Source organism: Chrysemys picta, chromosome 6 (genome assembly GCF_011386835.1).
Source record: "Chrysemys picta bellii isolate R12L10 chromosome 6, ASM1138683v2, whole genome shotgun sequence".
Classification (NCBI taxonomy): domain Eukaryota; kingdom Metazoa; phylum Chordata; order Testudines; family Emydidae; genus Chrysemys; species Chrysemys picta.
This window is the reverse complement of record NC_088796.1, coordinates 120,535,640-120,551,421: the sequence shown is the minus strand read 5'-3', so window position 1 is coordinate 120,551,421 and position 15,782 is coordinate 120,535,640. Positions and strand designations below refer to the sequence as shown.

Genomic DNA, 15,782 nt, shown 5'->3' with positions numbered 1-15,782 from the left:
TCATCTGTGCGTGGCATTGGATAGTTGTCAGGACGAGTTACAGCATTTAGCTTACGGTAGTCCACGCAAAAGCATATTTCCCCATCTGGTTTGGGAACTAGAACCACTGGAGATGCCCATGCACTATTAGAGGGGTGGATTATACCCATCTGTAGCATGTCCTGGATCTCCCTTTGTATAGCAGTTTTGGCATGAGGTGACTCCCGGTATGGTGGGGTTCTAATTGGGTGAGCATTACCTGTGTCAATGGAGTGGTATGCCCGTTCGGTCCATCCTGGAGTGGCTGAGAAAATTGGTGCAAAGCTTGTGCACAGCTCCTTGATCTGCTGTCGCTGCAGACGTCCAAGGGTCGTGGATAGGTTCACCTCTTCCACGCCACCATCCTTTTTTCCTTCGTAGTAGACACCTTCAGGCCACTCCGCGTCATCTGTTTCCTGGGCTGTAAACTGGCAAACGTTTAATTCTCTGGAATAAAAGGGCTTAAGAGAATTAACATGGTATACTTTAGGCTTTATGTTGGAGGTGGGGGAGGCTATGAGATAGTTAACAGCTCCTAGGCGCTCCTGGACCGTGAATGGTCCTTCCCACGACGCTTCCATTTTATGGGCCTGGAGCGCCTTTAAGACCATGACTTGGTCTCCTACTTTGAAGGACCGTTCTCTGGAATGTTTATCATACCAGGCCTTTTGCTCTTCCTGAGCATTCTTTAGATTTTCTTTAGCAAGGGCTAAAGAGTGTCGGAGGGTGCTTTGTAGGTTGCTTACAAAGTCTAGAATGTTAGTTCCTGGAGAAGGCGCAAACCCCTCCCATTGCTGCTTCACCAACTGTAATGGCCCCTTAACCTCACGGCCATACACAAGTTCAAATGGTGAAAACCCTAAACTGGGATGTGGTACAGCCCTGTAGGCGAAAAGCAACTGCTGCAACACTAGGTCCCAATCATTGGAGTGTTCATTTACGTATCATGGCCCCCAAAGTTCCATTAAACCTCTCCACCAGGCCATTGGTTTCATGGTGGTAAGGGGTGGCAACCAAGTGATTCAGCCCATGAGCTTCCCACAGGTTTTCCATAGTCCCTGCCAGGAAATTAGTTCCCGAATCTGTAAGGATGTCGGAGGGCCAACCTACCCTGGCAAAAATGTCTGTTAATGCCTGGCACACACTTTTAGCCCTGGTGTTGCTTAAGGGTACTGCCTCCGGCCATCGGGTAGCAAAATCTATGAAAGTCAGTACGTACTGCTTTCCTCTGGGTGTCTTCTTTGGGAAAGGACCCAGAATATCCACATCTACTCGCTGAAATGGGACTTCAATTATGGGTAGTGGCTGGAGAGGGGCTTTTACCTGGTCTTGGGGCTTTCCCACTCGTTGGCACACCTCACAAGACCGGATATAATTAGCAACGTCCTTGCCCATTCCCTCCTGGTGGAAGGACTTCCCCAACCGGTCTTTGGTTCTGTTCACCCCAGAATGGCCACTGGGATGATCATGGGCTAAGCTCAAGAGCTTTACCCGATACTTAGTGGGAACTACCAACTGTCTTTGAGGATGCTAGTCTTCCTGGTGCCCACCAGAAAGAATCTCCTTGTATAAAAGTCCTTGTCTATAAGAAACCGGGATCGGTTCGAAGAGCTGAGAGGCGGTGGTGTGCTCCGCGCCGCCGCCAAGCTTTCTGAAGGCTGTCATCTGCTTCCTGTTCCCTTGATGCTGGAGACATCAGTTCCTCTTTGGACTATGGACTGGGGCTTGGTCCCTCTGGAAGTGATGCAGGTGCTGGGGCTGTTTCCATTGACTGTGTACCGCTGTCCGCTGGTGCACTATGTGGTATCTCAGGCTCTGGCTGAGCCTCTTGGGTAGGGTTATCTGCTGCTTCTGCTAGGTCAGGCTCGCTGGTGCCCTCTGTCATTGGAGTTGTAGACGGGTTTGCAAGCGCTGGACTCAGTGCTGGCAATGGTTCTGGTGCTGGTTGCATTGCCAGTTCCGGTTCTGGGACTGGCTTTGGCTGGGTCTCTGGGATTGGATCCACTACGGCTGTTGCAGTCGTTGGCAGGGGATCTGGTTCCACCACCTTTGGGTCTCTGGTAACACAGACGGGGCCCTGGTGGACGGCTCAGGAACAGGGATGGGGGTGAAAGCTTGCTTAGCCTGGCTGCGGGTGACTATTCCCACCCTCTTGGCTAGCTTCACATGGTTGGCCAAATCTTCCCTCAGCAGCATGGGAATGGGGTAATTGTCATAGACTGCAAAAGTCCACATTCCTGACCAGCCCTTGTACTGGACATGCAACATGGCTGTAGGCAAGGTTACAGACTGTGACACGAAGGGTTGAATTGTCACTGGAGCCTCCGGGTTGATGAGTTTGGGGTCCACTAGGGATTGGTGGATAGTTGACACTTCTGCCCCAGTGTCCCTCCAAGCGCTAACCTTCTTTCCGCCCACTCTCAAGGTTTCCCTTCGCTCCAAGGGTATGAGAGAGGCATCTGGGTCTGGGGATCTTTGGTGTGAGTGGGGTGTAATGAACTGTAATCGGTTGGGGTTCTTGGGGCAGTGAGCCTTTATATGTCCCAGTTCATTACATTTAAAACATCGCCCTGCTAAGGTATCACCGGGGCGATGTTGGTTGGTGGAGACTGGTGTGGTGGGGTGAGAAGGCGTCTGGGGTTTCCCTTGGGATGTGGGTGGGGCCTTGTTTTGTTTCGGCTTGCCCCTTCTGATATTCGCTCCAACTGCTACTAGTTTTTTTCTTTTCTGCCACCTCCACCCATTTGGCTCCAATCTCCCCCGCCTCAGTTACAGTTTTGGGCTTCCTATCTAGGATGTACCTTTCTAGTTCCTCAGGAACACCCTCTAAAAACTGCTCCATTTTTACTAGGGAAAGTAGATCTTCCAGAGATTGAACATTTGCTCCTGACACCCAGGCATCACAATTTTTGTCAATGTGGTAGGCATGCCGGGTAAATGACACATCGGGTTTCCACTTTAGGGCTCTGAACCGCCGACGGGCATGCTCAGGTGTTAGCCCCATTCTGATTCTGGCCTTGTTTTTAAAAAGTTCATAACTGTTCATGTGTTCCTTAGGCATTTCAGCCGCCACCTCTGCTAAGGGTCCACTGAGCTGCGGCCTCAGCTCTACCATGTACTGGTCTGGAATGATGCTGTATCCAAGGCAGGCCCTTTCAAAATTTTCTAAGAAGGCCTCAGTATCATCGCCTGCCTTGTAGATGGGGAATTTTCTGGGATGGGAAGTGGTACCTGGAGGGGGGTTGTTAGGATTGGCTGGTGCATCCTGCTTAGCCTTTGCTACTTCCAGTTCATGCTTCCTTTCTTTTTCTCTCTCCTCCATCTCCTTTTCTTTCAGCTCCATAGTTCTCTTGTGAGCCTCCACTTTGGCTTTTTCCAGCTCCATCTCTCTCTTGTGGGCCTCTTCTTTGGCTTTCTCTTCTCTTGCTCTCTGCTCTGTCTCGAGTTTTGTTAATTGAAGCAGTCTCTGATGTTTTCTTTCATTTTCTTCTGCTTCTAGTTTGGCCAGTTCTATTTTTTTAGCTACTTCTTTTGTAGTCATTTTCCTGTTTTCTTGTGCTGGGTCACCCCCTCTGCAGTTGACTGAAACTGGGAAGCTCTCAGCTCTGGCTGCTGCTGAGTTAACAGAGACTTTCTAACTAGCTACTCCCGAGGATGTAAAAAGAAAAAAAACAATTCAGCTTGTAAATTCCTTTTACCCTGTCGTTTGTTTGCTCATTTGAACACTTCTCTTAACAAAGGACCTTGTTAAAAAAAACTTAACACCTCTGCCTTCAGGCAAGGAGAGATAAGATATGCATCTATCTACCTTCAGCTCTGCTTCTCAAGCAGCTAGAAGGAAAAAAAAATCTCACTGGCTTTTGGGTTTAAAATGATCCCACCGCTCTGCCACCATGTCAAGGCTGTATCCCCACTTTGAACTTTAAGGTACAAATGTAGGGGCCTGCATGAAAACTTCTAAGCTTAACTACCAGCTTAGCTCTGGTTCCGCTGCCACCATTTCCAATGGATTCCCTCCCCGGGAAGCCTTGAAAAACCTTCACCAATTCCCTGATGAATACAGATCCAAACCCCTTGGATCTAAAACAAGGAGAAATTAACCATTCCCCTCCTTCCTCCCACCAACTCCTGGTGAATCAAGATCCAAACCCCTTGGATCTTAAAACAGGGAAAAATCAATCAGGTTCTTAAAAAGAAGGCTTTTAATTAAAGAAAAAGGTAAAAATCATCTCTGTAAAATCAGTATGGAAATTAACCTTACAGGGTAATCAAACTTAAAGAGCTCAGAGGACTCCCCTCTAGTCTTAGGTTCAAAGTACAGCAAACAAAGATAAACACTCTAGTAAAAGGTACATTTAGAAGTTGAGAAAACAAAGGAAAACTAAGATGCCTTGCCTGGCTATTTACTTACAAGTTTGAAATAGGAGAGACTTGTTTAGAAAGATGTGGAGAACCTGGATTGATGTCTGGTCCCTCTCAGTCCCGAGAACAAACACACAACCAAAACAAAGAACACAAACAAAAGCCTTCCCTCCCCCCCCAAGATTTGAAAGTATCTTGTCCCCTTATTGGTCCTTTAGGTCAGATGCCAGCCAGGTTACCTGAGCTTCTTAACCCTTTACAGGGAAAAGGATTTTGGAGTCTCTGGCCAGGAGGGATTTTATAATACTGTACACAGGACAGCTGTTACCCTTCCCTTTATAGTTATGACACCATCTCTGGAGATATTTAAGAGTAGGTTAGATAAATGTCTATCAGGGATGGTCTAGACAGTATTTGGTCCTGTCATGAGGGCAGGGGACTGGACTCGATGACCTCTCGAGGTTCCTTCTAGTCCTAGAGTCTATGAATCTATAAAAAGAGCCCTGCTCACATAATTAATGGATTAAGTATTGTTTATTCTGCTGTAAGGAAACAATGAGGTATTCACCGCTCTGAGGCGTTGCATAAACAAGCAGCACTCAGGAAGACAATGTCCTTGAAAAAGTTACTAGGGGGGAAGCTGTGCTAGATTTGTTCTACAATGTCCTGTGTCTTTTTCTTTCATTTCAAACAGTTAACTCTCTGATTTAATATTGTTCATTTGACAATACTGAGAAATGTGGTGTGACGTTGCACTCCATATGTTTATGGAAATATGCTTATAATATATAATGTATATATAATGTAACTGGAATATGCTTTTATGCAAAAGGTCTCTTATATTGTATCATTACAAAGTTTATGATCTATTGAGTATGTTCATTCTATTTGTTTGCATGTATTATTTCTATGTCTGGAGTTAGGAGAATAAGAGGCAAACTTGTATTAATGATGTAAACATGTTAAGTGGAAGCCATTCAGGGTGCTTCAGAATCAATGAACTGTGAATGTACCTGTCTTCCAGCTATTAGGCTCCAATGAAGGAGATCTTACAGTGACCTGTGATCATGTCACCTGAACTGGAATACATCTTACACCTGGCACTTTTCCATTTAGAAGGAAGGGTGAGAACCCAGAGAGATTCTTGCCTTGTACCAAAGCTATAAAAGAGGGTGGAACCGAACAAAGGGGAAGTCAGTCAGGAGAAATCCCTGAGTTACAACCTGAGTTGGAACAAGGGCTGTGCCAGGGGAAAGGATTTGGCGCAGACTAGGAAGGAGTGTAGTCTGTGAAAGAAGCTTATTGGAACATCTCTGAGGTGAAATTTACCTGTATTCGGTTTCTTAAATGTATTAGGCTTAGACTTGCGTGTTTTGTTTTATTTTACTTGGTGACTTACTTTGTTCTGTCTTATTACTTGAAACCACTTAAATCGTATCTCTTATACTTAATAAAATCACTTTTGTTTATTAATTAACCCAGAGTAAGTGATTAATACCTGGGGGAGCAAAGAGCTGTGCATATCTCTCTGTTAGTGTTCTAGAGGGCAGACCATTTATGAGTTTACCCTGTATAAGCTTTATACAGAGTAAAAACGGATTTATTTGGGGTTTGGATCCCATTGGAAGCTGGGTGTCTGGGTGCTGGAGACAGGAGTACCTGCTGAGTGGTTTTCAGTGAAAACCTGCAGCTTTTGGGATGTGGTTCAGACCCTGGATCTGTGTTGCAGCCGGCTAGCGTGTCTGGCTCAACAAGGCAGGGTACTGGACGTCCCAAGCTGACAGGGGAAACGGGCTCAGAGGTAGTTTCAGCACCTCAGGTGACAGTCCCAAGGGAGTCTCTGTGACCAAACCTCTCACATGTGTTCTTGCACCTCCAGCACATTGCTATTTACATCTTAACTGGGTGTGGAGGTTGCAGTAAAAACTATTCCAAGCAGAGAACTAGCAGATGAGCCCCTTGGTCTATGATCGACAATCCCTGTGGCATTCAGAAATCCTAAGCCCCACAATCGGTTGGGCTGTTCCATGGTTTTTTCATGAGTTTCTCTGAACCGTGAGCTCCACTCAGACCTTTGATTCAGTGATGCCTTGGTGACTGCTGCTGAAACCTCCTAGTACACCACATAGCCACGTACACAAGTGCTTCTCATGGTGCACAAGTGTTCACACCATTGTGATTGCATTTGCTGTGAGCAAGACTAAGTATTACCAGGCAATGGGCTGGATGGCCTGACTTAATCGGAATCTTCCATGCCTACCTCCTATTTCAGCACACTGTAGTTTAACTGTTTGGTATTCCTAATTTCATCCTTTCATCTCTCCTTCTTTCCCAGGCACCTGAGGGCTATCGGCAGCCCCTGCTTTAGCAATGATCAGGCTCACAGTCACCCCGAAGATATCCCTTGTTGATGAACCACTGAAAATCCAGGTCTCTGGCTTGCCCCCCTCCCAGCTGGTGAACCTCCAAGCCTCTCTGACCGATGAGAAAGGGCTGCTCTTCTGCTCCCAAGCACTCTACTGGTCAGATGAGGCTGGCGAGGTGGACCTGGAGCGGGCTGCTGCCACTGGAGGGGATTACGTTGGTGTGCAGCCCATGGGTCTGTTTCAGTGCCTGAAGCCAGAAAAGCTGTTCCATAGGCTGATGAAGCGGGATGTGATGCAGAGTCCCTTCCGGGTTCGCCTGGACTTGTTCGACTCATATCACCCCATGTTTTCCTCACCCCGCGATCAGCCTGCAGCCAGCCAGACTGTGGAGAGGTGGTACGTGGCACCCGGAGTACAACGGGTCCAGATCAGGGGCAGCAGAGTCCGCGGAGCCCTCTTCCTCCCTCCAGGTGAGAGAATCCCCGTCTCCTCGGTTCTAGAACTGGGTGAATGAGCCATAAATAAGAACTTGATTCAGCAAAGGTTCCTTTTTCTGTTCATGAATGGTCTGCCAACTGATTGCAATCTTCTCCAATGTCTTTGTTTGCCAGATAATTTCTGTGACTAATTCCTGTCCTGAAGATTGTCCCCAGGAGTTTGTCATGAGTGCAAAAATCTCAGCTGCGTTGGTTAGTTTTCCCCCAATTCCATTCCTTTCTCTCTCTTCTCTCTTCTGTCCTCCACCTCTTTCTCATCTGCCTCATCTTTCTACGTAAGGCACAAGCCCCAGTGCTTGTGAACAGCCATGCAGAACTTTCTTCCTCTTCATAACCGAGCTCTCTGTGTGCAAACTGGAGATCCTGAGGCTGTTACGCTGATGTGATTACAGAGCCATTGGCCATTATCTTTGAAAACTCGTGGCGATTGGGGGAGGTCCCGGACAAATGGAAAAAGGCAAATATAGTGCCCATCTTTAAAAAAGGGAAGAAGGAGACTCCGGGGAACTACAGACCGGTCAGCCTCACCTCAGTCTGTGGAAAAATCATGAAGCAGGTCCATAAGGAATCTATTTTGAAGCACTTGAAGGAGAGGAAGGTGATCAGGAACAGTCAACGTGGATTCACCAAGGGCAAGTCATGCCTGACCAACCTGATTGCCTTCTATGATGAGATAACTGGCTCTGTGGATATGAGGAAAGCGGTGGACGTGATATACCTTGACTTTAGCAAAGCTTTTGATATGATTTCCCACAGTATTCTTGCCAGGAAGTTTAAAAAGTATGGATTGGATGAATGGGCTATAAGGTGGATAGAAAGTTGGATAGATCATCAGACTCAATGGGTAGTGATCAACGGCTCAATGTCTAGTTGGCATCCAGTATCAAGCGGAGTGCCCCAGGGGTTGGTCCTGTAGCCGGTTTTGTTCAACATCTTCAGTAATGATCTGGATGATGGGATGGATTGCACCCTCAGCAAGTTTGCGGATGACACTAAGCTGGGGAGATAAGCTAGACGGTAGGGATAGAGTCCAGAGTGACCTAGACAAATTGGAGGATTGGGAAAGAATCCAAAAGAAATCTGATGAGGTTCAACAAGGACAAGTGCAGAGTCCTACACTTAGGATGGAAGAATCCCATGCATGGCTGGGGACCGACTGGCTAAACAACACTTTAGGACAGAAAAGGACCTGGGGATTATAGTGGATGAGAAGCTGGATATGAGTCAGCAGTGTGCCCTTGTTGCCAAGAAGGCTAACGGCATATTGGGCTCCATTAGTAGGAGCATTGCCAGCAGATAGAGGGAAGTGATTATTCCCCTCTATGCGGCACTAGTGAGGCCACATTTGGAGTATTGTGTCCAGCATGGGCCCCCCACTACAGAAAGGATGTGGACAAATTGGAGAGAGTCCAGCAGAGGGCAATGAACATGATTAGAGGACTGGGGCACATGACTTATGAGGAGCGGCTGAGGGAACGGCTTATTTAGTCTGCAGAACAGAAGAGTGAGAGGGGAGTTGATAGCAGCCTTCAACTACCTGAAGGGGGGGGGTTCCAAAGAGGATGGAGCTTGGCTGTTCTCAGGGGTGGCAGAAGACAGAACAAGGAGCAATGGTCTCAAGTTGCAGTGGGGGAAGTCTAGGTTGGCTATTAGGAAAAACTATTTCACTAGGAGGGTGGTGAAGCACTGGAATGGGTTCCCTAGGCAGGTGGTGGAATCTCTATCCTTAGAGGTTTTTAAATGCCCGTCTTGACAAAGCCCTGCCTTGGATGATTTAATTGGGGTTGGTCCTGCTTTGAGCAGGGGGTTGGACTAGATGACCTCCTGAGGTCTCTTCCAACCCTAGTCTTCTGTGATTCTGTGAATCCATGCTTCCCTTTCCTTGTATATGTCTCTGATTTTCACTCATTTTCTCTTCCTTGTTCTCCTCAGGGGAAGGTCCTTTTCCAGGGTTGATTGACATGTTTGGTCTCGTGGGTGGACTCACTGAATTCCGAGCCAGCCTCCTTGCCAGTCGTGGCTTTGCTGCACTTGCCCTAGCTTACTTTGCGTATGAAGACCTACCCAGTTTTCTAGATGAGGTGGATCTGGAATATTTTGAGGAAGCTGCCAACATACTCTTGGAACATCCAAAGGTACTTTCTACTCACAGATAAGTTCGATATCTTGTCTCCCTATCGCAATTACTGCCGAAGAAATCCAATAACCCTCCATAAGGTGTAGCTTGTGTGTCTAAGGATATAACTACCCTGCAAAAAACAATGTGTGCTTAACTTGGGTTAACTGACTCAGGTTACGAGAGCAGTGAGGACACAGCAACATCGCTTTTAACTCAGGTTAGTAGCTCAAGGTCACCCCCATTCTTCCATATAATCTTTAACTTGAGCTACTAACCTGAGTCAAAAGCTGAATTGCTGTGTTGTCACTGCTGTTTTTAACCCGAGTTAGCTAATGTTGGGCAGCTAAACTGAGTTAAGAATACACCATTTTTTTGCAGTGTAGACATACCTTGAATTACTGCCCGGTCCATATTGCAATTCCCTGCAATCCCTGCCACTAACAGGGTATTCTTACCCACTGTCACACCTCCCGGGGAAGACAAAGATGACCAACTGCAAGTTTGATTCTCCTCCTGTTGAGTTTGCTCAGAGGTGCTCCAGACTTTGTCTTATCTTTGGCCTTCTGACTACATCACAATCTTCTCTGCTTCACAGAATGGGTCCTGTTGGATCCGTAGGAAAACTAGCTCTGTGTTCAAAGAGGAACATGTCCTATCATTTTGAGTCTCACCCAGAGTTAGGCACTACAACTTGTTATTGAGCAAGGCAATAGGGTCAAGATACCAAGGTTTTTATCTAACATTTTTGTGTGTGTGTGTGTGTGGGGGGGTGCAATGGGATTTCCATGGGAGGTGGACTAGACAGAACCTCATCTAAACTTATTCTGAAGGATGACACATCTAGTGGTGCAACCCCATTCTCTTCCCTCATACTGCTCAGCAGGGTTAACATCACGCCCCTGCCTGCTAGCTCAAATGTCTACCCAGCTATCAACAAGCACGTATGTAATCAAAGTTGTTTTTTTAAAGTAGAGATGGTGGTGGTGGTAGGGAGACAGGGAGCTAATTTCCAAGGTAATTATGACCGCCACATTTAAAGTGGAAAATATGGGGAGTGGATACATAGTTTTGGAGATGGAGATAGCAAGATGGAGATTTGCAGTTCATACTTATAATTGCATATTTAATTTAATTGCACAATTGCATGTAGAAAGCTGAATATTTACATACATCTAAGTGGCCATGTGCAAATACAGTCTGCATTTGCAGGCTTGGTGTTTGCCTTGCATAATTTAAGGTGTAATGGTGAATATCCATCTTTCAAACTTATGTCAGTTGGATGCTTGTGTTATCTTGACTTACTAGTGAAGGTCCAGATATCTTGGTGACAGCCACACTAAATATGCTTAGACAAGACTGTCACTGTTGTGCCACTTGATCAGAGAACAGGAATCATTAAAGGGCAGAACACACACACGAAGGCTGGACATTAATTTAACGTTTAATGTATTTCTTTATGGTGTATTTTCAGGTGGGAGGGGCAGGAGTTGGTGTGGTTGCAATCTGCAAAGGTGCTGAGATTGCACTGGCAATGGCGACGTTCCTACCACAGATCACAGCCACAGTTTGCATTAACGGGACCAATGCCATCCACGGGACTGCGCTGCGCTACCGTGATCTCCACATCAGTCCAATACCTTACAAATTTGAGTGTGTGCGGTTCACACCTCTGGGGCTGCTCTCTTTCTTCAGTGTCATGGGGGACACTCGAGCAGAGGCAAATCAAGGTAGCATCATTCCTGTTGAAAAGGCCCAGGGTCAGCTCCTCTTGGTGGTGGGAGAAAGTGACCAGAACTACAACAGCAAAGCATATGCTGAGGAAGTGATGGAGAGGATGAGGAGACATGGGAGAAAGAACTCCACTCTGCTGTCTTACCCAGGCGCTGGGCACCTGATAGAGCCCCCGGGGTCCCCGTTCTGCCCCTGCTCACGGAACCCCTTTGTCGTCTTGCCCTTGATGTGGGGAGGCGAAGCCCAACCCCATGCCGCCGCACAGGAACATTCTTGGAGAGAGATCCAAAAATTCCTTTGTCAGCACCTGTGCCCAACAGGAAGCAGCAAACCCTGAAAACAGGAAGGCCTGGACCGAAAAGTTTCTGTGCCCCATGCCCTCCTGAACCCGATCAAGAAATATTGGAACAATCTGTGAATTCTGGGTATCGACTGAAAGAGAAATACACCACCTTGGGGACGAGGGTGCATTTCCAACCACTACAACGTGGACATCTTCTCTTGTAGGCCTGTAGCCAATAGCAGGTGGGAAACACAAATGCACGAACAAGTCTGCCTTCTTCTAGATCGAATCATTCATGTGCCTGGGGCCTGATCCAGCTCTCACTGAAATCTATGGGAATTGGATCAGGCCCCACGGATGGGAGTCTGGTGGTGGCTTCTGTCTGCAGAGTTCTATGCAAAATTTTCCAGTTTTGCTTCCCAGCAGTTCCAACCCTCGAGTTTTTGCTTCAAGCGAATCCCAAATTTTAAGGGGAAAGTACTGAAACCATGTAAGTCTACTGTGATGTGTATAGTTGCAACATGTCCAAACCAGCCCTTCACCAGATTCACTGGAAACTTGGCCCTGATTTCCCAGCCCTACAATTCACAGGCAGTTAAACAGTTTCCCTGAGAAGTAGGAAGGAGGATTTTTTCTCTCTGACGTGCTGCTGCACCATTAAACTATACTGGAGACCACCTAGGCCTTGTCTACACTAGGAGTTTTTGGATCCATAACTCCCACCATGTGCAGTTCGACCAGTGGAGACTGTAGTGTAGACAGGTGGCCTTGAGTGTTTGACCACTCTTATTTTCTAACCTTTTCTACACTGCAGCCTTAACTAGAGAAGCTGCAGTCAGGAATTAAGGGTCCGAAAATCCAAGTGCAGCCATACCTCTGTAGGAGAGATCTGTACCTTAACTTGGACAGCTTCCATTGTTGTATGCAGTGCAGTTGTGGCCGTGTTGGTCCCAGGATATTAGGGAGACAAGGTGGGTGAGGTAATATGTTTTACTGGCCCAACTTCTGTTGGTGAGACAGACAAGGTTTCAAGCCACACAGAGCTGTTCTTGAAGTCTGGGAATGGTACTCCCAGTGACACAGCTAAATGCAAGGGGTAACACATGGTTTAGCGTAAGTAGTTAGCATCTATACACATGCACTCTACCTTGACTGGTCCTTTAGAATATGTGCTAACTATATGTGCGAAACAATCTGTTCCATCTTCTAGTTAGCTGGGATGCCCGGAGTTCCTTTCCCAGACTTGAAGAAGAGCTCTGTGTAAGCTGGTCTCTCTCAACAACAGAAGTTGGTCCAATAAAAGATATTACCGCACCCACCTTGTCTCTCTAATAACCTGGAGAGGACGGTTCTTAAAAGTCTCCATTCATCCATGCCAGGGAATCAATGATAGAACTATTCTCACTAATACGGTTTCAGCTGTAGTGTGGTAGAACCTGTACACTTTGGATCTACCTCACCCAGCTGACAGAAACATGGTTCTGTCTCATCTCCTTTCTACTGGTGTTTGAAAATGGCTGAGCTGCTATTGCAGAGAGCCGGTTAGAGAGCACAGGTTTGTCACATCTACGATGGCAGCAATGGAGAGGAGCACCTGCTCCTGGGAACCTTTGCTAGCAAGTAATCCTCTTCCTGGTACAGCGGGATGTAGGAAATACTCCCACTGATTTCATTGGGCTTTGGATCAAGGTCCGAGCGTGGAAACCTGAGACCTATCAGTGGTTCCACCGGGGGTCGCTCAGGAACCCTAAAACCAATCCCATGTCTACATTCTGCCACTCCCAAGGCAAAAAGTAGATTCCCAAGACAATACCAAGCCAGAAGAGTCACGTGTAAGGCAAGACACACAGAACCATCCCAGCATTTCTTCAAAAAACAAATGACAGAACCCTGGATGCAAGTTTTTTTTTTTTTGTGATTTCACCCCCCTCCCCAATCTGTTTTGGAAAAAAAATACGGTATACAAAAAAGTCAAGAACCACCACCTTGGAAGAGTCAGGTAAACATTCCAGTGAAAGTACAGAGAGGCTCCATTCCTTAAAAGGGATATATCAGTTATCACCATGCTAGAAAAACAAGAGGCAGGAAAACCCTAGGAACAAGTAAAAGCCACAAAGTGAAACTATTGCTCTGGTTCTGTTTGTTGTAAATGGGCTCCGTGCAAACTGTAAAAGAGCAGGTTTGTTAAAAACTCTGTACGATACGATTTACAAAAAATGCAGACTCAGCTATTACGGACTGTGCCATTTATTCTTATGGCTCATTGGAGGCTCTGAATGAAACAGCGGGCCAGACCCCATGGAGATCATCAGGGCCAAATTGGCCTCTTGGTCACACCAGTCCAAATCCCAAGTAACTCCCTTGACTTTAGTGGTTTTGCTTTTCATTTGCACCAGTGTAACTAAGGACCCAGATTAAATGCAAGGTTCATGGTATGACACCATAATGCAGTTATGAAACATGGACACGCCCACCTCAGAAAAATACTGTGCAAATCCCCAGTAATGGCTTCAAGCCCATATGGCCCTATTTCTGCCCTTAAATATGCACATCTGACTTCAAGTAGGAGTTGTGTGCGTATATCCGAGGGTGGAATTGGGCCCCGCACCAATGCTCTTGTCAATTGGAGTACCGTGGGTCATTGTTGCAGAATATTCTAGCATTTTTAAAAACACTGACCCTTATTTTAGTTATTCTCTAAGAACTAGCACAATCTTCCTCCTGTCCCACCTCAATCAGGCCCTGATACAGCAAGAGTCTAAACACCTTCCTCACTTTGAGCACATGAGTTGTCCCATCAATTTCAAGTGCATTATTCCCATACTTAAAGATAAGCACATGCTTAAGTAACTTGTTGAATCAGAGCCTGAGGGTTTATTACTTGTTGTCAATACCCTTCGGGCTAGATTCCTGATCTCAGCCAAAGCTGACGTATCTTTATGCCGCTAATACAGATTTACACTAAGATTCCTGAGATCCGAATCGGTCCCTTTGTCCGAAGTGTTTCCTATGATAACAAAAGGTAAAAGTGAATTATTATAATTATTTTATTTCAATGTATATAAAACAAAAAAAAAGTCTGTGTACAAATATCACATAACAACATCAACAATTCCATAGATGTAGTTCCTCAGTGCACACTTTAAACAAGAAAAGAGGTTGGGTTCTGTTTGTTTTGTTTTTGTTTTTAAATTCTGGCATAAATATATTAAAGCTGACAAAAGAACTCAGGGCAAGCTACATCACTTCCTCATACAAAAAATGTACAAAACATCAGCCTCTAACTAGACATAACATAATACTGGTCGTCACAGTTGGACATTTAGTAACTGTGTGTCTTGGAGCATTGTACTGAAGGGTAATAAAAATAGCTTCTCTTGCCATCTTCCAGCTCAGGTTACTTCAGTCATAGAGGCAGAGTGATTCTACAGAGAGGAAAATGAAAACACATGAAAGCTTTCAAGACATTTTGATTAGGGTGTCTAGATATTGGAAAGGGCGGGGAAGAATCTGTATACTGACTCATCAGGAAATAGACCCTCCATCTCTAAGAGCTTAAAAAGAAAAGATCACAGCAAAGGTATCATTGCTGATTTTTAACCCGGGCCAAGATTTCCAAAAGGGACTGGTGATTTTGGGTGCCTAACTTGAGACACTTTAAAGGGGCCTGGTTCTCAAAGTGCTGAGCACCCTCTTTCCCCCCCTACCCGAAAATCAGGCCCCACATTGGGCACTGCAGAATTGGGCTACCCACACTCACTGTGTGGCTCTTGAGAATCTTGGTGCCCGTCATATTCCTAATTTGGAATCTCTGGGGACTTCAGTAATAAATGCAACCCCAGGGAGAGTTCACCCTTCCTTATGGGCTGGACTAAGCTCTATCCATGGATGGGGGGAGGGATAGCTCAGTGGTTTGAGCATTGGCCCGCTAAACCCAGGGTTGTGAGTTCAATCCTTGAGGGGGCCATTTAGGGATCTGGGGCAAAAATCTGTCTGGGGATTGGTCCTGCTTTGAGCAGGGGGTTGAACTAGATGATCTCCTGAGGTCCCTTCCAACCCTGATAGTCTATGATTCTATGTGCCAGTGCAGTACAAAGGAGCATGACTCAAGATGCACTGGATGTAAATGTTGTCTAACAGTTCTGTCCTCAAGCATGCAGAGCTCTGCAGAAAATGGTCGAGCTGCCCAGGCAAACCGTGCACATGGGGAGAAAGGGTAAAAGGGGGCATGTTGGGTCCTGCCCAGCTTGATGATCCTGTAGTAGCTAGGTGAATTCATGTCAGGGGGCAAGGAAATATAATGTAGAGCTGACCCATGTGTACGGGGAGACTTTGGCAAACCACTAAAGTGCCCAAAACCACTATGGCTTATTGTTAAAAGCAAGCTGTAGATTGGCCATTCAGCA

General features: G+C 46.2%; 2 protein-coding genes across 8 annotated transcripts in view; one reads left to right on the top strand and one right to left on the bottom strand.

The window, feature by feature from the left end:
* The first annotated feature begins 4,442 nt into the window (after window positions 1-4,442).
* BAAT (bile acid-CoA:amino acid N-acyltransferase) lies at window positions 4,443-14,623 on the top strand. 2 transcript variants are annotated; one of them, XM_065550563.1, is made up of 4 exons: window positions 4,443-5,698; window positions 6,716-7,216; window positions 9,176-9,378; window positions 10,834-14,623. In XM_065550563.1, the coding sequence occupies exons 2-4, from the start codon at window positions 6,751-6,753 to the stop codon at window positions 11,428-11,430; spliced, it is 1,266 nt and encodes a 421-aa protein (XP_065406635.1). In that variant the 5' UTR covers window positions 4,443-5,698; window positions 6,716-6,750; the 3' UTR covers window positions 11,431-14,623. The 2 variants fall into 2 exon arrangements, with proteins under 2 accessions (XP_065406635.1, XP_005292203.1); XM_005292146.5 differs by having other exon boundaries at window positions 4,443-7,216.
* The window catches only part of PLPPR1 (phospholipid phosphatase related 1), a 195,796-nt gene continuing 194,419 nt past the window's right edge, over window positions 14,406-15,782 (bottom strand). For all 6 annotated transcript variants that reach the window (XM_005292147.5, XM_065550566.1, XM_024109971.3 and 3 more), the window contains one exon: window positions 14,406-14,801. In XM_005292147.5, coding sequence (XP_005292204.1) covers window positions 14,769-14,801 — 33 coding nt within the window. In that variant the 3' untranslated portion in view covers window positions 14,406-14,768. The remainder of the gene's footprint in view (window positions 14,802-15,782) is intronic.